Source organism: Nanorana parkeri, unplaced genomic scaffold (assembly GCF_000935625.1).
Source record: "Nanorana parkeri isolate BGI_ZX_2015 unplaced genomic scaffold, ASM93562v1 scaffold267, whole genome shotgun sequence".
Lineage (NCBI taxonomy): Eukaryota > Metazoa > Chordata > Amphibia > Anura > Dicroglossidae > Nanorana > Nanorana parkeri.
Genome location: NW_017306535.1, coordinates 97,994 through 123,215, shown reverse-complemented (window position 1 = coordinate 123,215; position 25,222 = coordinate 97,994). Strand labels below are relative to the sequence as shown.

The 25,222-nt window shown below is 42.1% G+C and overlaps 2 protein-coding genes across 2 annotated transcripts in view; one reads left to right on the top strand and one right to left on the bottom strand.

The window, feature by feature from the left end:
- LOC108787528 (malate synthase, glyoxysomal-like) overlaps positions 1–3,986 on the bottom strand; it is a 28,136-nt gene extending 24,150 nt beyond the window's left edge. Inside the window, exons 1-3 of the mRNA XM_018557104.1 lie at positions 3,921–3,986; positions 2,872–3,000; positions 417–635 (exon numbers count right to left, since the gene is read on the bottom strand). Coding sequence (XP_018412606.1) covers positions 417–635; positions 2,872–2,997 — 345 coding nt within the window. The 5' untranslated portion in view covers positions 2,998–3,000; positions 3,921–3,986. The remainder of the gene's footprint in view (positions 1–416; positions 636–2,871; positions 3,001–3,920) is intronic.
- Positions 3,987–16,654: 12,668 nt separating this feature from the next.
- Positions 16,655–19,894, top strand: RAB33B (RAB33B, member RAS oncogene family). Its single transcript, XM_018557097.1, has 2 exons — positions 16,655–16,914; positions 19,068–19,894. Exons 1-2 carry the CDS (start codon positions 16,669–16,671, stop codon positions 19,500–19,502), a joined length of 681 nt encoding a protein of 226 aa, XP_018412599.1. The 5' UTR covers positions 16,655–16,668; the 3' UTR covers positions 19,503–19,894.
- The last annotated feature ends 5,328 nt before the right edge of the window (positions 19,895–25,222 follow it).

Below are 25,222 nucleotides of genomic sequence, written 5' to 3'. Positions count from 1 at the left end.
AGTAAAGTAAAAAATAAAAATATTTCATAAAAAATGAATAAAAATAAATAAATATAAAAAAATGTAAAAGTTTATAAAAAATAAATTAAAATAAAATATTCGAAAAAATAATAATAAAAAACATTTCCGGTTTCGGCCTGAAATTATTTTTTTATTTCGGTTTCGTTTCGGTTTAAAAATTTCCATTTCGGTGCACCTCTAGATGTTACCATGAACCACAGAGAGTATTGGGACTTTTCTCTGCCACCCACCAGCCTTCATTACCGCTGCTGTGTTTATCAGCAATCTTGAAATATGCAACAATTAAGAACCCTTCACCCCATTCATAACAACCTTTGATGAGATACAGGTAAACAGGGGATTGGATAAAATATGAAACAGATTTTCAGCACACCGTCCACTAGTTTAAACTGTACCTGAATTCCTTGGGCAGACGACAGGAGGGCTCGGTGAAAACGTTCAGTGTGACAAGGTGCTGTATCTCCAATATCTACATGTCTATTCTGTAGTCTTTGGGGAACAGCTGCTACCCTCCAGTTTGGGTCATCTCGAATGTGAGAGTTCTCCAGAGAGAAGTCTGGATAACTGTTTTTCATGTCAAGCTCAACTTTCCGTGCTGCTCGATGCCACAAAATCTGTAAATGAGTCATAATACTAACACATAAACATAACTAGGTTGGACGTTCCTAATAAACAGATAAAGGAAACTTTGGACACAAAAATAATATAGCTGTGAAAAAAATGTATTCTGTGTGAGCTGTCCAGGAACAAGAATGGGATCGGAGAGGATGGTTTAATAACTGATGAGCAATTTCAAATCTTGAATATTATTCCTCTGCCCAAACCTGCTGGTAGGGAACTTAGGCACCAAACTTTGCCTTGTGTGTGCCTATTATTAACCATGAAAAATAAGAGGCACTTTGGAGGTAAAGAGAAGGGTGGTGGTTGGGTCTGGGCTAAAGTACTCATCATGAGACAAATTCTATGAACTGACAGCTTATGCTGTTACCTATCTACTATAGTTCTTGATTCATTTTTACCACAGGTTAACTTTTTTGATGTAATCACAAGCAATTTTTCTTTCTTGTTAAAATGTTTACTGCATCTTTCAAGACATTTATAGAAAGTGGTTTGGTTCAGACTTATGAACTTATCACAAAGAAAATTTAAAGGGTCCAATTCTCAATCTAAACCAGAAAATGTTGCTGCAGTGATCCAATAAAGTGAGCGTAAGTCCAATTTTTACACTGTATTAACAGCATAGTTACATATTAACAAGATCTATTCGTAACAACACGAGTAGAGAGAAAAAACATGAAAAGAAGAAAAGAAATGGAGGAAAAGAAACAGAAGAAAAAAGAGGGGGTTAAGTGAACAAATTGTCTTGTCATTCCCAGTGGCGTAGCAAGAAAGGTCCATTCACCCCAACTTCAATGCCTTACGATGTGTCACAGGGCGCCGTAAGGTGCGGCACAAAAGTGCAACAAGTCCTGCTTGTTTGCAGGATTGCAGCAGTAAAGCATAAAGCAAATAGTCGTAGTTCTTGTGTTGGGATTGTGTTGGACAGAGCAGCCCAACACTGCTGATGTGAATGGTCCGCAAGTTTAAAACGAGCAGTGTATTTCTAGTAAAGTAAAAAGATATCTACATAATCTCAGCAGGGTATACTGCACATTTGAAAGACATCCAATGATAGAATAAAAAAAATAAAATAAGTAGCAATGAAGTAAGTACATCAGTCTACATGTAAGCTGATTGGTCATCTTGCTGAGACTACTTTACCTGAAGGGTCCATTTAGACCTTGGCTTCCTGGTGCTTTGCATTAATTCACGTGCATTAACATGTGTTTTATTACGCATGAATGTGCATCATATTAATGCAGCCCATTTGAACAAATGGGCTGGCAACACACAAAAAAAAAAAAAAAAAAAAAGAAGAAGCATGCACCATTTTTACCAACGTATTAAACAAAAATGCATTACCATGTTTTGTGGTGTGCATTGAAGCTGCTTTGCCTTAGTGTGTTGGGGTGGCAATCAAAATGAAGCGTGGAGTGTGTTACCATGAGGCACCGCGCTGGAAAGGTGCGATTTGTTTTGGAAAGATTCGCTATTTGGACGAATTTTGGTTATTCGGAGATTCGGATATATCTGAATCTCCGAATGACAGAAATGATGAATGCAAACAAATCCAAATTTCCGATAACTTCAATTTTGGACAAAATTCGTTAGCGGTAGCCTGTACGAATTTTCATTCTAGACGAGGTTTAGTAGCAGCAAAAGTGACATTAGACAAAAGAAAAAAATATATATTTTTTTCCTTTTGTCTGATGTCCCTTTGCTGCAATGAAAATTCGTCAGGGACGAAAATTCGCACAGGCTACCGATAACGAATTTCCTCCGAATCCAAATCCCGATGCAAATTGACTTTCGTACCTGAATCCCGAAAAACTAAAAAAACAGAATGAAAACGAAATGAAATTTAACACATTTTTTGCCGGTGCACATGTCTAGTGTCAATTAGCCCCTATTATTCAGGTACTGGTATTACTGCTCATTCAGGAAGGTGGTAAGGGCAGTAGTATAAATGTGTGAAAACCACTGAAAAATTATGCTACTTTATGTTATATTTGGATAAAATACATTTAAAGTGGTTCTAAACCCTCCGGTTTTTTTGCCTATATCTACTGCTAGATATAGGCAAAAAGTAAAAAAAAAAAAAAGGGAGGGACAGATGAAAACATCAGGAAAGAAGATCGGATTAAGAGGTAAGTGCTGACATTAACATGGGGGGAGGGGGGAAAATGTATCCTTTAATGTCACTTTAAGAGTTTTGTTAGATAAGTTAGTTCACTCAGTAAAAATACTCACCCTATCAACATCATTATTAAAAGCTGCAGTAAGTTCAGCCAGAAACTGCACTGCATCAAATGTCAGAAGTGTATGGAACTCATTTTCCAGGCCAGCTGGTGGGTCGCTCAGATCCACATTGTCCATTTCCTATAAAACAGTTAAAGTAAATGTAAACCCTAAAAAGCTGAATGACACCAAGTTTGCCAAAGCACTTCCAAATAAATTCCAATCATTTCCAATTCACATATTCTTTAATAAAATACTAGCTTTCCCCATTTTCATCCTTTTTTAAATCTCAGTGCTGCTGATCTCCTGCAGCATTCCATCCAGCCACTTTCTGTCTACGTGGATCCCATCAATGGCTGCAAGGTTTGCTTCCTGATGGTGACAGCACTGGACCATGCCTGCATAATGTGTGCTGTAATGGCTATTTCTTTATCAGAAGTCCAAGTGACAACACAGGAGAACAAGTGACAACACAGAAGAATAACTTCACAGTAGAAGCCACTAAAGAGGTCAGTGATGGCTTTTTAAAATTCTGATTTCACTCTAGCCTGCATGCTAAACGTTCAGATTTATCATGCGGGCTAGTGTACCGAGTGAGATCCAGTGGGTGGGTGGCATCCTGTACTGTTTCAGTGAATCAGACTGTTTATTTTTGACTTTTTTGTTCGGCATGCTAAGGTAAATAATAGCATTAATCTCAGATTTAAAAAGAAAAAATGCAATATTTTATAATTTTATCCTCACATCAGTTTGCACATTATGATTAACTTATCTACAATTTATACTGTACACAATCTAATGTGTCAGAACAATGTGACTAATCTAGCAATACTCAAACAGACCCTAAATGAATATTACCATTGTATAAACTTCCTGCACTGTTCCACAGCAACCAGATTTATCAGATTTGTAGCTGTCATATCACACAGGTTCAGACAGCATGTGGCCAACCCAAACATTTCACCATGAAAGATAATTGGACCACTATTATAATATGCTAAAGCACGTCAAAATGAAACACTTCCTTCAGGTTATAAAACAATCAGCAAGTAGTTACTCACAGGGTTTCCGAAGGTAATGCTTACAGTATGTCTGCTAATCCTTATTAAAGGAGTTGGAGAAATGGGATTGTGCAGAGTAAGCACATTCCTATCAATATTTAACAGTGATGTCCTCAGACTTTGATCTTTAACTTTAAACTTTCCACCAAAGTAAGAATATTTCTCATGCATATTAGATTAACAGAATTAGTTTGAGGCATTCTAATTTTAAAGATTAACTGTTGACAAAAAAGGCTTGCTAACCTAAATTGCGAGGTGGGCCAACAACAATTGCATAATATATATATATTATACATATTTTAGGAGTATTTCTAAAATGTGTATTATGTTAATTATTAGTTTGTACACACTTATCAGTAGCCATGTCAATGAAATTACAGATTTATATATTCCTTTTGGTTGTATGCAAAATTACCCCCCTCCTTGGATACCACTTTCTTGTTTTCTTTAAAGACAGTGTATAGTCTTTGTATCCAAATATTGCATATGCATAATTAATCATTATGATTTCCAGACAGCAGGTGGAGCTTTAGGCTTCTTTTTATTTGTTTACCAAACTACTCTTAACTGCTTTGCTAATAAACGATTGTTTACAGAACCTGATAAATGAGGCCCAAATTACACACAGAGATAAATGGTTCAAAGGAGGACTTCTCCACCTCCCCACCTTACCAGTATTGCTTTTTCAGATTTTTAATCAGAGAGAGGCAGTCTGAAAGAAGCTTCTGTTGTGCTCATTCGTTAGGAAACCCATACCGTGCTGCAAAACCTTTGTTATAGGCTTACTCTGTGTTTATTTGTAAAACAAAGTCATGGCACTGGGACGAATAGCTGCTGTCCCTGCCGCTCTTTAAAACGGAACTGGGCACTCAAATGGTTAAAGGACAACTATTGTGTGTGGGAAAAGTGTGTAGTTATTCTTTAACTTACCTAAGCCTTATAATGAAACTCCCAATAATTTCCCTGTTTTGGTTCCAGAGTCAAGTTCAACATCCAAGCCTGGAGACTCTGGATTTAAGGGTTTGGAAGATTGCAAGATTTAGGATGTTCAGTCAGTACCCTTCTGGAATCCAGAAAAAGACTACTAATGCCACTTATTACAAAGTATGGGAAAAGTGTGTAGACTTTTTCAGAATTCATTGCTTTGAGATATTAGACCCAATAGCCTGGAGTTCTGAAACGTGGGTAGGGACCTAGGACTGGGGTTGAATACCATGAAAGATCATGTCTCCACTTTGTCAGCTCTCACAAATGTAAGATGGCTGGTTCATCCCTTAATAGAGAGATTCTGTTTTATGATCTGCTTGAGATTAAGGCCTCCAAGAAAGAATTTATATCCCCAATCGGATTTGTCTTTAGTCCTGGAAGTCCTGGATCTTTCATTTTGACAGAACAATGCTCATTATTTGACATAACCATCTTCCTACTGGTGAGAACTTTGGCTCGAAAGGTCTCTGAGATAAAGGCTTTTTGGCAGTTATTATTATACAGGATTTATATAGCGCCAACAGTTTGCATAGCACTTTACAATATAAGGAAGACATTAAAGTTACAATACAATTCAAAACAAGATGGTTAGGAGGGCCCTGCCCCTGAGAGCTTTCAATCTATAATGGAGGGGCAAGTGATACAAAAGGTGGTTGCTGTGTAGGAATGAGTGTTTGAGAAAGTGATAGTTCAGCAGTTTGGTAGAGATGGGATAGGCTTCTGTGAAGAGATTTTTTTCAGGGGTCTCCTAAAAGTAGACGCAGTAAGAGATAGCTGGACAGGTTGGGGTAGGGAGTTCCAGAGTATAGGAGAGACTATAGAGAAGTCCTGTAGGCAAGTGTGGCAGGAGTTGACAAGGAAGCTCGGGAGCAGTAGGTCTTGGGAGGATCAGCGAGGACATTTAGGTGATACTTTGAGATGAAGTTGGAAATACAGCTGGGGGCGGAGTTGTGAATTGCTTTGTAAGTGGTTGTTAATATTTTTAATTGTCATTTTTAGGTGATTGGAAGCCAGTGCAGGGATTGGCAGAGGGCGGTTGGTTAGGTGAATGAGTCTAGCAGCTGCATTCATGATAGACTGATGGGGGGATTGTCTGTGTAGTGGTAAGCCAATGAGGAGGGAGTTGCAATAGTCAAGTCAAGAGATAAAAAGTGAGTGGATGAGTAGCTTTGAGGTTTCATTGGTGAGGACAGGGCATATTTTGGAGATGTTACGAAGGTGGAAGCAGCAGGATATGGTTTGTGATTGGATGTGTGGAAGAAAGGTGAGGTCAGGATTACACCTAGCACCTTGGCATGGGGAGGGAAGAATAGTTGTGCTATCAATCACAATGGAAAAGTTGACCCTTCTCTGATAGGGTCTTTCTTCAGTCCAAAGGTCCCTTCTTGCTACCATTGCAATCAAGAGTGGGCCCTGCCGATCTTCAAAAGCAGAGTCTTCAATTCCACATAAGTTGGATATTTGGACAAAACGTGAAATCTTCTATGTCTACACATTAAAAGTAATTGCTGTTACCCATCTGTGTTTCTAGTTATTTTACCATGCTACCGTGAAAACACTGGTACATTTTTATACTTACCTTTCTATAACTTTCCTTTCCAGGTGTCTATCCATGGCAGTATAGCCCTTCCCCACTTATCTTAAACAGTAAATTCCCCATTTTCCGGCATCCACGGGGATTGGTAGATTCTGGATCAATTTAGTTTCTGGTTGCTTGAGAGTTACTATTAAAAACAGGTTTAACTAATGCTATACCACATACTACACCATACCATAACAGTATAATGTACTCTAAACCATTAGCAATACATTGCAGTACTGGGAGTGATCACTGGGTGGCGCTTGTTCACAGCAATACACAGCACTTTCACAAACGATCGATCAGACACCCGTTTCCAAGATTGTTCAGACACTCATTCCCAGGATAATCCAGCACTTTTTGGCCCATTCCTGTACCTTTATTCTGACTCCGATTGTTGCATTAGCGATTTATCCCAGACCCCAGACCTCTATGCCTGGCCTGTATAAGCAGATATAATCACTGCGGAAAATCCTTATCAGATAGCTGAACTCAACAAATACCTTTCATTCACAAGGTGCTTTATTTCGTGCAGCAGGTTACAGCAACCGGATACAGCAGATGAATGAATATATGTCATTTAGTCAAGGATGATAATGTTTCCAGTATAGCATGTGCATGCGGTCCTGTCAGCCATGACACTAAAAGGACTACTGGAGAAGAAGGGCGGTACATTACACACAAAGGGGAAATACATCATAGCTTGGAGGGTACACAAAAAAACATGCAATATCAGAATGACCACAAGATGGCAGCACATAAATCAGCTATAATACTGCTCACAATATATGGTTTAAGGAAAAAAAATGTAAATTCTCATGACTATGAATTGTCATATTTTTATACAACTATTGTGGCAGCACACCTTTCCATGCTCCAGAGCCTGCTCTCCCTCTCTTAGAAGGTGGCAGAACAGTGAGTTCACAGGGAATTTTTTTGATCCTGGTTAGGTGAATACCAGTTAAGAGAGAGTTTACTGTATATACTTTTTTTTTAATACATTCTTTATTTAAGAACGAATATCGTAATCAAACAGAGGTAGTTAATCCCAAAGATGAGCTCACAACCAACATCTTGGCAGTGGGCGCAGCCACCGTATACGGAGACAGTAGACAGGCACACAGTAAACAAATGGTAGTAAAAGGATCAGAAAAAAACAAGAGCCTATGGTCACCTCCGTGGGCAGACACCTCTGCTGCAGCTCGTTACATACAGTAGGCTCAAAAGCTTTTAACATAGATCAGCATGGCAAATAGAGACTATTGCCAGCAGATAGGATTCTGAAGGGGAAAAGGAGACCCAGGCATTCTTGACAGGAGGTGAGCTCATCCCATCTGTATATACGTTTGAGAATGGCTAGGCCAGGCTTTTCTTAAACATTTGTAAAGCGGGGCCTCATTTCCACATGTCATTTAATTCCAAAGATTAATTCCTGCAGCAAGAATCACAGGTGGTTGCAGACAGCTGTGGCTGCTTAGCCTGTACAAAGCAATGACAGGCTGTCAGCAGATGCACCTGTCTGACCGTCTTCGAAGGTATTTGCACATGGAGCGATTACCTCCAGTTAGAGACAGATGACCGCCCCCAACCGGAGGACTGACAGCTGTGGCTGCTGTCGGTCCGTCTGCAGCCTACAAGGGGAAAAAAATGATTTTCCCAATACCACATGAGCTTCTTTGGGACACTTCCATTTGGATACCTGGATTACTACTTAGCCCCCGGATCCTGTTGTGCTATGTATTTGAAATCAGCTTAATGAGAATGTTCAGTTTACTATATGAATTTAGTTCTTTGGCTATGGTGTAAAGATATGGATACAATTGTAACTATTGAGCATTAGTTTGTTACAAGACATAGGAAAGATTTTTTTGTAGCAACCATTCTGGCTGCAATTGAAAGGACCGTATGTTCTCCGTGGTCCTTTTATCTGGATCTATGAAGATCCAACAATACATGCATTGGTCATCATATGAACCATTTTGAGTTGGATGAAATATGAATTGTTATCTTACATTTACATCAGAGAATGCTATGATGTCCAGAGAACATAACGACTGTTATACGATTTATTATGAAGGAAACATTGGAATGCTATAACAAGGAAATGTATCTTATGGAACTGGTTGTTCATACTACATAAATATTTTCTCCATATGGCCATGAAAGAAATGTGTTCAATACTAATGTATTTTGCAGGATTGTACAAACGTATCCAGTGATTGACATATTTGAATCACTAGTTTGAAGCTTTTATGGTTTATAATATATTACAGGATTTCATGGTATTTACTGTATATACACTATATTGCCAAAAGCATTGGGACGCCTGCCTTTACACGCACATGAACTTTAATGGCATCCCAGTCTTAGTCCGTAGGGTTCAGTATCGAGTTGGCCCGCCCTTTGTAGCCTATAACAGCTTCAACTCTTCTGGGAAGGCGTCCACAAGGTATAGGAGTGTGTCTATGGGAATGTTTGACCATTCTTCCAGAAGCGCATTTGTGAGGTCAGGTACTGATGTTGGATGAGAAGACCTGGCTCTCAGTCTCCGTTCTAATTCATCGCAAAGGTGTTGTATCGGGTTAAAGTCAGGCCAGTCAAGTTCCCCGCCCCCAAACGTGCTCATCCATGTCTTTATGGACCTTGCTTTGTGCACTGGTGCGCTGTCATGTTGGAACAGGAAGTGGCCATCCTCAAACTGTTCCCACAAATTTGGGACCATGAAATTGTCCAAAATGTCTTGGTATGCTGATGCCTTAAGAGTTCCCTTCACTGGAAGCCCAAACCCTGAAAAACAACCCCACATCATAATCTCCACTCCAACAAACTTTACACTTGGCACAATGCAGTCAGGCAAGTACCATTCACCTGGCAACCGCCAAACCCAGACACGTCTCCACTTCTCTAGAGTCTAGTGGCGGCGTGCATTACACCACGGCATCCAACGCTTTGCATTGCACTTGGTGATGTAAGGCTTGGATGCAGCTGCTCGGCCATGGAAGCCCATTCCAGGAAGCTGTCTATGCACTGTTGTTATGCCAATCTGAAGGCCAGACACAGTTTGGAGGTCTGTAGCTATTGACTCTGCAGACAGTTGGCGACTTCTGCGCACTGTGCGCTTCAGCATGCACTGACCCCGCTCTGTCATTTTGCTTCCACTTTGTTATAATACCACTAACAGTTGACTGTGGAATATTTAATAGCAAGGAAATTCCACGTAACACCTGAATCCAATGATTTGGAGGGGTGTCCCAATATTTTTGGCACTATAGTGTATGTACATATGTATAGAGGTCTATTGTGAGGACTTATAGTTTACTTAATAAGGGAAGAGTGTGTGCTTATACTTACTGGGTCACCTATATATAATAATAATAACAGAGGCATAACTAGAACCTTCAGGGCCCCGGTGCAAGAAACCATGGAGGGCCCCCCCAACCCCCCTCCGCCATGGGAAGGCACTATAAACAGGCACTGTGTGGTTAACAGGAAGTCTGCCGAGGTCCCCAGCAAGCGTGGGACCTCAAGCAGCCACTTCAGCTTTAGAATTTAGTGCTGGTGTTCTGTCGAGAACGCCGACCCAGTATCTGCACATGCACACAGACGGGATTAACGAGGAAACTGGCATTTATTTCCAAAGTATTAATTTGTAATTGTTAATTGTGACCGTTAATAATATGCCATCCATGGCAGTAAATGATGGATGGCAGTAACTGATGGATGGCATATTTTTAACGGTCACAATAAACGATTTAAACGAAATGCTTTCTAAATGAATGCCTGTTTCCTAGATAATACTGATCTGTGCGCAAACGCAGATGCTGAGGTTTGGCAAATTTGACAAGATCGGAGTTCTCGACAGAACACCAGTATCTGCGCTTAGTATCTGGGGCCGTGGCATTTTCACGAGTAGGAGTATTCGTGAAAATGCCCAGTATTGGCACTGGCGCATCCCTACTTAGTAATATAATGTATTGCTGGGACTTGTAGTCCTGCATAGTTGGAGCTATTCTGCTTTGCTCTATAATCATTATACAGCAATGCAGAATACCACCAGCTATGCAGGACTACAAGTCCCAGCAATGCATTATAATAAAAATCAGCAGTGCTGAGTACCACCAGCTTCTCAGCCCCCCTTCCCGTCCAGCCTTCACCCACCCAGACTTACCTGACTCTCAAGCAGCACCTTCTTCTGCGTCTCAGCGGCCAGGACTAAGTGGAGAGAGTCCTCTCCACACAGCAGAATGTGCTGCCTGGCGGTGCCTGCAGCCCTCTCAGTATATAACGGGCAATTGCTCGCTATATGCTGAGCTTTGGGCCACGGAAGGACCCTAAAGAGAACTATGGGATAAAAAGCTTACCCCATAGTTCTCTTTTAAACGCCTCGTATGAACGAGGCCTTACTATTGTCCCTGTGGTTTGGGTGGTGGGTGGCGCACCAACCATATGTATGTTGGGAAAGACAGGCACCTGGAAAGGTAAATTACAGAAAGTTACGTTAATAATACAATTATTCATTTTATAATCTGCATGCTTTTTTTAGGTCACTGCCCCACAAACTATGGAATGCATAGACAGCTCTCAGAATATAGTGAGCTTTGGCGGCCCCCGTACTTCTTTTCCCAGTTTTCCTTTCTATAGGTCAATGGTCGGGCACACTTTATAAGTAGCTGGGTTTCATAGCTAGTGGAGCTGCCATTAAAAATGACAGCGGTCGGCAGCGTTTTGATGACGCACAGTTCGCGGCGGCCATCTAACTTGAGGGCGAATGAATGTCAGCCCCTCGTACCACTGCCCGGAACTAATATGGCGTCTCACCGAGAGCTAGGGAGGGGGCAGTAGGTGGTGCCAGACAGGATAGGAATGAAACTGCCAGATCAGCCAGCAGCTCACCAGCAGGGGCAGTAACAGCTGTGGGTCAGGATAGGAAACAAGGTTGAGTAGTGTTTACACGGCGTGCTCTCCCATCAGGACCCGCATTTAGAGCTCACAGCCGGCTCCAGGGTGTGCCGGCCTACTAGTTCGTGGCTCCCGGACGCCGCCGGTCGCTAGTTGGTGAGTAGAGCTTGCTGTGTACGCGCTTCTCGGTGTCACGTGCTCGCGCACTCCTTCCAGCTGTGTGCCCGGTGCTGCCTGATTCCCTGGCCTTTCCACTTGTTGTGTGAACGTATATCCAGCCATGACTGCAGAGGTCCAGGCAGTTCCTCTTCTGAATGTACTTGTAGAGGGATGCTGCACTCATTCTAATAGAGCTAGATATGTTGCAATACGAATTAATCCCATGCTGACCGTGTACACCTTTACAAAGCAACATTCCTCCCTAATTGCTTTGCTGAGAAATTAGAATATCCATCCATTGGGTGACCACTGTGAGGTGAAAATAGAATCTCTGGTCTAAGCTGATGAGCTAACAGGGAGAACACCACCCAGACAATACAAATCCGTGACAACACCACTGCAGGGAGCACAGGTTGTCACTGGAATGAGTGAACTATCAATGGATGACAATGAGTTGTAAAATGCTTGTTTCATTGGTCATACACTATACAAGCTGATTGTACAATCTCCCCTAGATCTACCTTTAACTATGCAGTGCAAGGGCCTGTGTGATTGGATAAAAATACATAGCTTAAGTGTGTACTTGTATTACATAGTTTTGGGAAATCTAAAAAGATTGTACAATCAAATTCTGTGTGTGTATACAGATTAGTGAAGGGCGCGGGCGGGTCCGCAAGCCCCTCACGCCGAGCCTGCCAGGAAGCTGTTAACGCGCAGGGCCAATCACAGGCACTGAGACATGTTCCCGGTCCGTAGCTGCAGAGATCGGGGAATGTCTCAGTGCCTGTGATTGGCCCTGCGCGCTGACAGCTTCCCGGTGGGCTCGGCACGAGGCGCTTGCGAACACGCCCGAGCCCATCACTAATACACACACACACCTGCCATAGCGTTATTACCACCCCATTGAGTAGGCCCCCCTTTTAACCCTTAAAACAGCCCTGACCCATTCAGGGATGGTATCCACTTGACCTCTGGAGGTATACTGTGGTATCTGGCACCAAGCCATCAGTAGCAGATCCTTTAAGTCCTGTAAGTTGTGAGGTGCGGGCTCCATGGACTTGTTATTCCAGCACATCCTACACATGCTCGATTGGAATTTGGCCTGAAGAATTTTTGAAGGCCAAGTGAACACCTCGAACTCCATTGTTGTGTCCCTCGAACCATTCTTGAACCATTTTTGCAGTGTAGCAGGGCTCATTATTCTGCTAAAAGAGGCCGCTGCCATCAGGGAATACTGTTTCCATAAAGGGGTGTACTTGGCCAGCAACAATGTTTAGGTAGGTGGTACATGTCAAACTAACATCCACATGAATGGCAAGGTTTCCCAGCACAACATTGCCCAAAGCATCACACTGCCACTGCCGGCTTGCCTTCTTCCCATAGTGCATCCTGGTGCCATCTCTTCCTCAGATAAGCTAGGGGAAGAGATGGGAGGGATTTTGTCTGATTCACATGTTTGGCTATGTCTATTTAAAGGGTGTTTGTACATCTTTGTTGAACCATTCTGACCCTGATGAAGAGGACCCTGTGCGGCCCCCGAAGGTGCTTGTACAGGAATGGCAGTATTCTATCAATAAATGAACTTTTGCTGATTTAACTTTAACATGGTGTGCTGGTGACATCCTTTCAAACTTGCATATCTTCACGGTGCCATCCGTGGTCACTACGAGCACCAGCCTGGATCTTACAGACCATCTTGTCCCGTAAGGAGTGCAGCAAAATACCTCTGTAGTCCCCAGATAAGCGACACAGGCACCTGGCCAGTCACATGATGTAAATGAAAATGTGATTTATCAGACCGGGCCACCTTCTTTCATTGCTTCATGGTCCAGTTCTGATGCTTACGTACTTATTGTAGGCACATTTGGCAGTGGACAGGGGTCAGCATGTGAACCCTGACCAAACTGCAGCTACGCAGCCCCATGGACTCAACAGACTGTGATGGGCTGTGTTCAGAACCAGCATTAACTTGTTTTTAGCTCTTCTATCGGACTACATGGGCCAGCCTTTGATCCCCACTTATATCAGTGAGCCTTGGCTGCCCATGACCCTGTTGCTGGTTCACCGGTTTTTCTTCCTTGGACCACTCTTGGTAGGTCCTGACCAGCTAGAGAAGCTGATGAAGCCGATCTCTGCTTCATCCGCTTCTCTGGGGGTCCCTAGGTGACAGGGGTCTTCGAGACCCCTGATGTCTCCATAAAGAGGACCTGTCATGTAAATTGGCTATCCCATAGGGGGCTTCGTAGCCCCCCATGTGATAGCAATAAAGTTGTGTGTAAAAAAAAAAAAAAAAGTAATCCAAAAAATGTAAGAATCATAAAAAAAAATAAAGCATAACAGTTAAAAAAAAAAAGAAAACAAGTCTCCGCCCCCCACATACACACACAGATATGCGTCGGGTGCGCCTACGTGCAAAGACGATTGCGCCTATTGTGCCGCACATGTTACATATCGCCCCAAAAACATCGGAGTGAGAGCATTAATTTTAGAGCCATTAAGGTCGGGTTCACACCTGGGCGTTTTACAGTGCTGATCGACGCGCTGTAAAACGCCCAGCAAGTGAAATCCCATTATTTCCTATGGGCATGGTTCCCACCTGGGCGTATTTCAGCTCATCGGAACGCGCTGAAAAACGCCCTACACCCAAGGAAGTACAGGAGCTTCTTTGGGGCGTATTTCCGCGCATATCTATTAGGATACAGCCGGATAGCCCTCGTAAACGTGCATTTGATGGTTGCCAGACATCTGAAGTCACTCAATAGGTTGTACTTTTTCATTGACAGGTGTATGTTTATAGCAAAGCCCAGCAACCAGTTTGTTGCAGTGCACTATGATGCATGCGCATTGGGTTGCCATTGAAAATGAATGGCACTGCAGTTCGTTGCGGTATTGCATGCTTTAACACGATGGAACAGTGTGTGTAGGCTTTAGGACAGCCTACCGGGCTCTAAACACTGAATTGTGGACGACTGAGGGGAGGGTCACCGTTTCCCCATCATTCCTCAGGCCGCGTTCACAGCTGGGCGTTTTTCAGTGCTGACCGAAGCGCTGAAAAACGCTCAAACAGTGAAATCCCATACTTCCCTATGGGCATGATTCCCACCTGGGCATATTTCAGCCCGTGGAAACGCGCTGAAAATGCCCTACGCCCAAACAAGTACGGGAGCTTCTTTGGGGCGTCTTTCCGCACGTTTCCATTGGTATTCTCGAGTGTGGCTCGGGGGTTAACAAAGCGGTACCCCCGAGCCACACTCGGGAATACAGAGTAGGACTTACCTTGTCCGCGATCCCCGCTGCGTCCTCCGGCAGCTGCCGACTTCCGGGTTCCGTCCCTTGCGAGGGGCTGCGTCGCAGGGGGGTGGAACCGGTGGGAAGTTTGAAAGTTAAAATAAAAAAAAAAAATAGAGGAAAATTTGTAAAAAAAATCATACTGCCAGTGAAACATGCATTTTACTGAAAGGGAAAAACTTGCCTATGCTACGACCAGGTGTGAAACCAGCCTTATAGTATCGGGTTATCATAATAAGGTGGATCGGAGCTGCGCAGGCTCTCGGGGGTGGGGGGGCAACTTGCAGTGCTTTTTGGTTTTTTTTTCAGTATACACTTCCTTGACAACCTGATAGATAGTAGTCACCAGAAAGTGCCAGATTATATCTTTCTCCCCATGTAAGGGGGCTAGATGCACATGGGGCTAGAAGCTGGAGCTGAGGATTCTTGTGGCAAAAATCCCAGGTGGGTCCATATGGATGTGGCTACAGTTTGGGATAGACGATTGCCAGTTACATGCAGACAGCCCTGACAGATATGACTACCGTCAGCTTGTCATTCAGTTGTCACATCTGTGTACACCCGCCTGGGATTCCTGCCACAAGAATCCGTAGGTTCTTACTTCAGCAATCCTCTACTGCAGCTTCTAGCCCTGTGTGCATAAAGCATCCTCACTGCTTTGAAACCCCTGTGCTTTCTGAAAGTCGGACATTAACATGATCTTTTGGACACCGCCATGTGGCAATGCTTTGTTGTAGAAAATCGCTCACTCAGGAAAGGAGGATTCCATTCTAGAATGACTTGTCTGCTAGCCTCATAGCCTGAGAACACTGGTCTACAAGGAGAAAGCCTCGGAAATGAAAGGAGCTAAATTTTACCAGAATTGTATCACTACTAAAGGAAAATTAAGTCCTGAGTATTATTTGGCTCCAGTTTCCAAGATACAGCTTCAGGTTAAAATTGCATCAAAATATTTCCAAATTACTATAATATTCCAATATTTACAAATCCTAATAGGTTGGACTTGATGGACTAACGTCTTTATTCAACCTCAAATACTATGTAACTATGTAACTAGGGGGGTGTGCGCTTATGCTCCATAACTTTTTCGTAAAATGTGATATAGCAATGAGAATGGTGCCACACCAATCATTATAAATGTATCTTTTTATTGATACCAACTTTTCATTTATTGGTTTTTCATGTGGAGATCCTGACATCACGCTGCAAGAGGTTCCACTGTTGTAATCTGGATCCCAGTAACTGTGCCTTACTCTTAGGCAATTCCAAATCCCTGACCAGGTCATTTAGTACACTCTGTGAAATTAGATGTGGTTCAGGAAGAGCATAGGGTGGGTTCAAGTTTGTGTCCGCTGACATCGACGGCCCCGGATCAGCTGCATCCTGCTCATCGTCTGTACCATCATTTGAGTCTAGAGAGTAGGATTCTGGTGGAAGTCCTCACCATGGGGTACAGGGCGCAGTGCGGATGGAATGTTTGGATTTCCCATGGTCCACTTCTTTCTTGAGATCCCTTTTGCAATTGGAGAAATCAGGGAAAAATAGCAGTCGCTACTACCGTGTTTATCCGAAAATAAGACGCTGTCTTATATCTTTTTTTGCCCCAAAAAACCCACTAGGTCTTATTTTCAGGGGATGTCTTATTTTTTATGGTAATAATTAACACATTTTTTTCTCAGAGGTCGATCATTTCCCCAAATTTGTAGACCAGTGGAATAGGTAGGTAGGAGGGGGGATTCTTGTAGTCTGGTAATTGATAGTCTTTACTAGCTTGTTGGTATGCCTCCTTTTTAATTTTCAGTCTTTTTCTTTTTCAGGGTTGGTTCGTTGGCCAACATGTCTTCGGCCACTGGTGGAGATAGAGGATTTGAGTCATCTTTGGAAGCTAGTATGAACAGCACTTGCTCTTATGGATCCACACGGGCCAGGATCTTTAAAATCATTGTGATTGGCGATTCAAATGTGGGAAAGACCTGCCTGACTTATCGCTTCTGTACCAGCTACTTCCCCGAACGGACTGAGGCCACAATAGGTGTAGACTTTCGAGAGAGGAGTGTAGAGATTGATGGAGAGAAGATTAAGGTAAAGAAGCTACTTTATAATTATTTGAATTGTTTGCTGACAATTGAACAATATTATATAGTATCCATCTAGGTGATATAGGATGCCAGATGCACATCTTCATGTTGCAAGAAATGCTAGTGGGCATTGTGGTGACCTGTATTTGAGCATACTACCATGAACCATCTGTGCAATGTTATAGGATATGTTAGAGAAAAAAAGTGTAGGTTCCTTAAAACCAGCATTGCCTTCCTTTTACAGCTGTCCGAAAATAATTGGGCTGCCTTACCATAATTGATGTTATTGTATAGGGCTGCAAGGTAATCAAAAATGAAAATCGTTGTTACTTATTCTCTTTAGTTGATTCTGCTTGTTTAATGGGCTCTGCGTCCCCTCCCATCCCTGCTGCTCCAGGCGGGGATGGGACAGGGGACACAGACCCCTGCAGCCATGAGCAGAACTCTGTACCTCAATCTCCCGCCAGCCTCAATGCAAAAATCCCGGCACCGCTCTACTTCTCATTCTCCTGCTCACTGGGAGCCACTGCATGCTGCGGTCTGTGTCCCCTTTGATCCCCGTCTGTATCAGCAGGGGCATTTTGGCTATTTTAGATTGCAGTAGCCAATAGCATGCTGGATATTGCACCCGCCCACTGCCTGCTGTCAATCAGCAAAGGAGGACTGGCTATTGCTCCCAGCCACTGCAAGCTGTATTTACCTTCAGCTGCCTCAGCAGACAGCTGTCCTTACCCAGTGAAGTGGAAAGGTGACACTAGGGATCTAATAGACCCCCTAATGTCCCCTTAAAGAGAACCTGTCATCTCAAATGTGCTATCGCATAAGGAGCTTGTGAGCCCCCTCATGTGATGACGTTTAGAAAAAAAATAAAAAAAACAAAGTTAAAATTCAAAATACCCCCAAAAAATGTTACAGTCCCCGACCCTGCATACTAACGGAAACACAAGTCTGGTGCACATATGAAAACGACGATTGTGCTACACATGTCAGGTATGCCAGAGTGAGAACAATAATTTTCCAGCCAGTATTTATATCTAACTCTAAACTGATGACCGGGCTTTTATTTATTTGACATAAATGTTTGGCTATTTTATTATTTTAGAGTTTTACTATTTTATATTATTTGAAATCCATGAAATTAATTTACATTTCTGTTATAATACATACAATTATGATATATATATATATATATATTAGTGGGAAAAGTGATTTTTGGTTTCGGCCTGACGAATTCTGCTGCAGGATGTGTGTTGTGGTGCCACTCATTTCAGTGGCACCCCAAATGTGCCTCCCACACGCAGTGTGATCGCCTGCACGAGAACGCACGGTACTGCAATGCGTTCCGGTGCCGTGCAATTGCAGAAAATGTGCATGCAGTTTTATTCTGAAGTAAACTTTTGCTTGTAACACTGCATTTGTGTATTTCATTTTAAATAAAAGATAGTATTTGATTTTTTTGTTTTTTTTGTTCTTTAGCCGATTAATCTAAAAATAATAATCGGCCAACTAATCGATGTATGAAAATAATCGTTAGTTGCAGCCCTAGTTGTGTTACGTTTTTCAACGGATGCTAACATAAGTGCACCACAAAAGGAATAGGTGTGAATGGGGCTAGTTCACACCGGATCTCTTTGTGTTCAGTTGAGCTGGAAAAAAAAGTAGAGCATGCAATACTTCTTCTTTTTTTTTTTTTTCAACGCAACAGATCCGGTGTGAACTAGCCCCATTCACACCCATTAATTTTTCGGTGCCTTTCGGTTTGCAACAGATTGGAATGAAATCGGAGGGTACAATTCAAGTCAACAGACCCTCCATTGACTTCCGATTTGGGGGTGAATGCACCCTGATTCTTCATTTATTAGAGCGAGTCTGAAAGCAAGTGAATTCTGCTCTGTTTCTTGGGAAAACCCATACGGCTCTGTGAATCCAGAGTACACCCCGTATTAAATGTTTGTTTGTCAAATAAAGATTTCAGAAGAACACTACTGAAAACATATAAACTTAAACAACTAAAATCCAAGTGTCCTAAAATGTCTGTAAAGGTTTCTCGTTCGTCCAGGTCAAGGTATATCTGTAAAAAATAAGCGTCCTCAAACCACACAATACACTTTCACTATTAATCTAACCTCCGTGTTTACATGTTTGTGCATCTTCCAGATTCAGCTATGGGACACAGCAGGACAGGAGCGTTTCCGTAAGAGTATGGTACAACACTATTACCGAAATGTGCACGCTGTGGTTTTTGTGTATGATATCACAAACATGGCCAGTTTCCAGAGCCTACCAGCCTGGATAGAGGAGTGTAAGCAACATTTGCTCACCAACGAGGTGCCACGCATTCTGGTTGGGAATAAATGTGACCTGAAGGACTCCATTCAAGTGCCCACCGACCTGGCTCAGAAGTTTGCCGATGCTCACAGCATGCCAATGTTCGAGACCTCCGCCAAGAATACCAATGACCACGTGGAAGCCATTTTTATGACTCTGGCACACAAGCTGAAGAGTCATAAGCCATTAGTTTTGAGTCAGCCCCCAGAGAGCACAGTGGAGCTGAATTCTGCACCAAAGACCTCTTTTTCCTGTGGATGCTAGATGTCCATTTTATTGGACTAGAACGCAGCGGGCATTTTACAAGTTGAATTCATACAAAATTCGGTTACGTTGGGCGCCAGGAAAGATGCATGGTTTCATGGAGGCCTAAGGCATGTGCTGTTCAGGGTTATTATTTTTTGTTGTTTTTTTTTCCATTGAGCCTCAGTTGTAACTGTTGATCAATTGTCTGTTTACCTGCACAGTGACTGAGAACTCCATCTTTTATTTTTACATTCCGTTCACTCTAACGTCTGAAAAGACACAAACCTTTGGCAAGTGCAATTTTAAGAATGAAGAACGATTAACGGCAACGTGCTTTATCAATGTGCATTACCTTAACTCTGTCTAGCATCTCTGGTCTGTATTTTACGGTTGTCATTACATTTTCCAGGCTGTGTATGTGCTGATCATCTTTCCTAACCTAGCTGCTCCTCTTGAATTAGGCTTGGCGCACGGTTAACTGGCAGTGCCTTGCTAGAATCAGCCTGGCACTGATACAGATATCTATATACAGGTGAAACTCGAATAATTAGAATATCGTGCAAAGTTCATTTATTTCACTAATGCAACTTAAAAGGTGAAACTAATATATGAGATAGACTCATTACATGCAAAGCAAGATAGTTCAAGCCGTGATTTGTCATCATTGTGATGATTATGGCTTACAGCTCATGAAAACCCCAAGAACCCCAAATCCACAACCTCAAAAAAGTAGATTATTACATGCAATCAATAAAACAAGGATCGTACATAGAACAATATCGGACCTCTGAAAAGTACAAGCATGCATATGTACTCAGTACTTGGTTTGGGCCCCTTTTGCAGCAATTACTGCAATTACTTTTGCACGATATTCTAATTATTCGAGTTTCACCTGTAAACATTCATCAGTGCGTCTCTGACCATATTGCTGCTGCCAGAGAATGTCAAGAAAGGGATGTTGTTACTTTGTATAAAGGATGTTGTTGGTTTTGAAATAATGCTTTAGGAAGTCATTGTGAATTCCATTCCATTTCCTTTTGTAGCAACTAGGTTTAATAATACCTCCTCCCTCGCTGATGCACACACAAAGCAGATGTGTGACTTTCAGCCATACAAGTTCAGCCGTCAAAGTATAGTAAGTACAATCGTGGTCATTGTGCTGGCTTAAATGTGTGTCCTCGATGTCACTCCATTTAAGCTCCTGCTTATTCATTTGCCTTCTAGTTAAAAGCAAGCACAATTTTAAATAAAGGTGATTTTAGCAGTTAGATGTCTTAGAAACATGACATTTTGCACATAGATTTATTTCAATGACAACAGATTTGTTAATATGAAGTATTTATTATTTTGTTATTGGGAAATAAAGGGAATATTGGCTTAGTTGAGTGTATCCAAGTACTGAGAGTGTTTGTGGTCATACCAGAAGCATCATGAGCCGAGTTATCCTGATTTATATTTTCTCTGATTTTACTTCTGTCTGAAACATTCATTACAGCAGAATTCCGGCAAACTAAAATCTTAAACCTTGCAGTGGGGCTGCCTACGCACTGCAGGGGTTAAATGCTCGTCTTGTCTAGAGTTAAAATAACAGTTCTACTCATCTGAACCACGATCCCGGGTTGCTCTTAGACCTGTCCCTTTAGCCTCTTCCCCCTCCGTGGCAGTAAGCCCTGTGAGTCATTACGTTCTATTCAGTGCATAGAACGCGAGGACGAAGGGCCATACTATGGCTGGAGTGGAGGGTGAGAGAGGCTGCAGGAGCCAGCTGGTATCACGGTTTGGATGAGTATAACGCTGTTTGGAGTTCTGCTTTACAGCTCAATTGTACAATGAGTAGATCAAACCAGGGTGCAGGAAAAACCAGTGTCGTCTAGGTGTCTTACTTTTTGTTCTCCTTGCACTGGCCCTAAGGGTAACAGTCCCTGCTGCAGGGTAACGGTAAGGACCGCTGCCTTTTGAGAAAGCAGCGGTCTATCTGCGCAGTCACCACTACTTCTCTCCAGTCAGGGACGTTCCCCGCTGATGGCAGTGTTCATTATCATCATCCAGCAGCGGGGATTGTTGCTTCCAGTGGCGGTGTTAGAGAGCAAAAGTGAAGCGGTAAGAGAAAAATGTAAGATATTTAAAAGGCACTGTTTTCGTGCACCTGGTTTTCATGTTCTGCCCCTTCAAGAGCCTGGCCAAGGGGAAGTATTCAACGTTTGCACGTCAATCCTGTTGACCTGTCTACAGTTGTCTAGAACTGACAATGTGGTACAGTAGTATTAGGTGAACTGCCCTTATCTGTTTACATCTGATCTGGGATTACTACTTGCTGCATATCAGCTGGACAAACTCCAGGAGCCAGGTAGCCAATTAAAAATAGCAGCTGGTCCCTTTCAAGTTGTCAATGGAGCAGCCTGGCTCCTGGACTCTATATTAATTTGTCCACCCCTTCGGTATGTTCATAAACACTCAGTCGCAGGACATAATCCTTGGCGGGGCAGAAGGAACACTTTTGAGCTCTATAGGTGTTCCTGTATAACCAATGGCAAGTGTTCAGATTTTAGAAAGATAGTTGTGTGTGTGTGTGTCCGTGTGTCCTCTGGCATAACTATTGATCGGTAACAAACGGAATAGCCAGGTCTCTAGCATCTTTAGAAGGTCAGCAATGGCAGCTTTCGAAAGGAAAGAATGAGTGATAAAAATGAACATTTATATTGCTCATTATACCTGGTTAATCCATTGCTGCAGAGAATCATGGGGGTGGGGGGTAGTTAGGGTTGTTGCCCCATTTACACCGTTTAGTGTGAATGGGCTGATTAATCATTTCACAGGCTGAGCAAGAAAAAGCCATCAGTGTATAGCCAGCTTTAGAATGAAATCATGCAGAGTGGTAGACAGCTTGCTGCTGCATCATTGTGTGATGGAGATCATCCCTCTTATATTCTTGCCCCTTGCTTATCCCTAATAGAGGGATAAATATCCCTAGTAGTGGGGCAGCACGGTGGCGTAGTGGTTAGTGCTTCTGCCTTGTAGCACTGGGGGTGCTGCGTTCCAATCCTGCCAGGTCACTCACTATCTGCAAGGATAGTTTTGCATGTTCTCCCTGTGCTTGCATTGATTTACTCCGAAAGACATGCTGGTAGGTTAGTTGGCTCCTCTTTAAATTGACCCTATATGTATGTATGCATGTGAGATGGGGACCTTAGACTGTAAGCTTCTTGAGGGCACTGCTTAAATTGTCGGCACTCCATAAATACCTGTATTAAATAAATAGAGCAAGCACACCTAGAAGTCTGCATTGGATGCTTTCTTTCCTGAGTTTGAAGCCAAGTATTAACTTGGACCTTTTGAATTGGCAAAACATTGAGGATCCTAGTAGAGCTCTCCAGGGACAGCAGGTTAGGCTTAAACATGCTTTGCTTGCTAGTATATGTTTATTGGGGTAAAAAAATAGTCAGAAGTGCACTTATACTTTAAAACTTGTGTTGTGGTAAATTTCTGAAAGGCGAGTTACAAGAGCATTGCATATTGATGTTTATTTAATGACGGTCTTCAGTTATTGAGTTCAAATTAAATAAACAGTATCTGTCATCTGCGCACAGTCCCTTATCAATGAATGGGCTGAAATATTTTTCAAGCCACAAATTGGGTGCGCACCCCCCATTATGAGTGGTTTTTATAAATGACAGTAAACTTTCTATGTAAATATTACACATGGGAACTTCTTGTAGCTAGATTTTAAATGTTCATAAAACCCTTGCATCTTCAGAGCAGTGGTAAGTTCTCACTGACTGCTACATGGACTTTTGTGGGTGCTGCCATGATTGGAAGTGACATTGGGTCATTGGGAAGGTAGATGAGACAAGTGACTCTACAGGGCCTGCAGTGCTCCGACATACTGCCCAGTGATGGATCACAGACCATGGAGGGAGCAGACTAACATATGTATATATCAGCCACTCCAGCTCAGCCTAGTGTTTCTGCAAAGTGAAATAGTCTTGTAGCGGACCAAAAGCTATATCAAAGGGAGTCATTATCTGAATGAAGGGAAAACACTTTATTTACAGGAGATACTTTGAAGGTTTCTTTTTGTGTCATCCTAAAACACTTGAAATGTGATTTTTGCACACTAGTAGTTTTCAATGTTGGGAAAATGTTTGGCTTGCCTCAGCTAACATTCCTTCTCCAAATTCCCCATGAAGTTGTATGTACATTGGATACAGTAACATTTGCTCTTTAAAGAAACATTCACATGAAGGAAACACAGCTGACCAGTTTCTATCTAACAATAGTTATGTGGTTCCTAAAATTGTATATCAGTCGTGGTGCCTAAAGATATCTATAACCCATGGCACAAGTCTGGGGGTCACCATTTTACTGGGAAGTATATACTTGCCTTTAGGATGTCTATCATTAACATTATTGTGTACATTCTGAGGATCAGTGTGACCAGAATATAGCACTAGCAAAGCGCAAGTCCTAAAAAGCAGCGTAGATGTTGTAAATGCCATTTTTATACTCGTGTTCCCCGCATAGCTTGTCTTATAGAATTTGTTGTTTGAATGTTGGTGGGAGACAATGTTATAGAATCCATTCAGTATTGTGTCTGTATATGGAATTTCAAAACCTGGGTAAATGACGCTTCATTGTTCTCAGTGTGGTATCACTTTTATCTAGAAGTCATCTTTTGTATGTATTGGTCTGTGTCTACGTTAATAAAGACTACCAGCTAAAACCTTGGCTGTCCTTACAATGCAGATGAACAAAGCGAGTAAACCGTAACAAATGTACTCCGGAAGCCTGGAGCTAAACACATGAGCCTCTTATGGGATGCTTCTGATATTGGCGTGTATTAAACCAAAACAGCCCATCAGAAAACATATATTATTGATCTAAGACAGTGGACTGCTAGGTATCTGATTGGCTGTTACAGTTTAATGCATGCTATTACTCTTTGATCTATAGTATTAAAAGGGTATTGTAGTTTAAATGAAAACTGCTCTTATTGTTTTTAATGTGTAGCTGTTTAAATATCGATAAATAATAATTAACTATTTCATCTGTTTCTGAATCCAGGCGAGCTTCTAATGAGCATATTAGTTGATATCCCTAACTAGATACCCCAAAATTGTGACTGTACCCCCTATTCTATGAGTGAAAATGCTCTGTCGCTTCCCCTAGCATACCATTATTATGACTGTGATAAGGGACCTGGTGCAGTAGGGAGGTAAGCCCCTGTTGCTCCATGGGACCTTTCTATTTGTGTCCTTCCACTGTTCGAGATGTGGAGACCCTTTAAACCATTTTCACATAACAGACTCAAATCACTAGCCTTTTTTTTTTTTTTTTAAGCCTTGTGTCTGTTCATTTTCAAAACCTCTTTTAGAGCTTAAAATAACTAACTTGTTAAGTATGCTCGTCTTGGCATATTAGCTTTGTGAATGGCATCTAAAGAGTTGTAATTTTTACTAAAACTGCATTGGGGCTATTGATCATTTTAGATGTAAATATTGCTTACTAGAGTTCTTTCAATAAGCTGCTTGACTGCTGAGATTCCTTAAGAAGTCTTGCAACTTGACTGCTGAGATTCCTTAGGGTTTCTTGCTCCTTGACTGCTGAGATCTCCTCCTTAGGGTTTCTTGCTCCTTGACTGCTGAGATTTCCTTAGGGTTTCTTGCTCCTTGACTGCTGAGATTCCTTAAAAGTCTTTGACTTCATGGTAAGGCAAGTGTATACTCCAAATCACATATTGA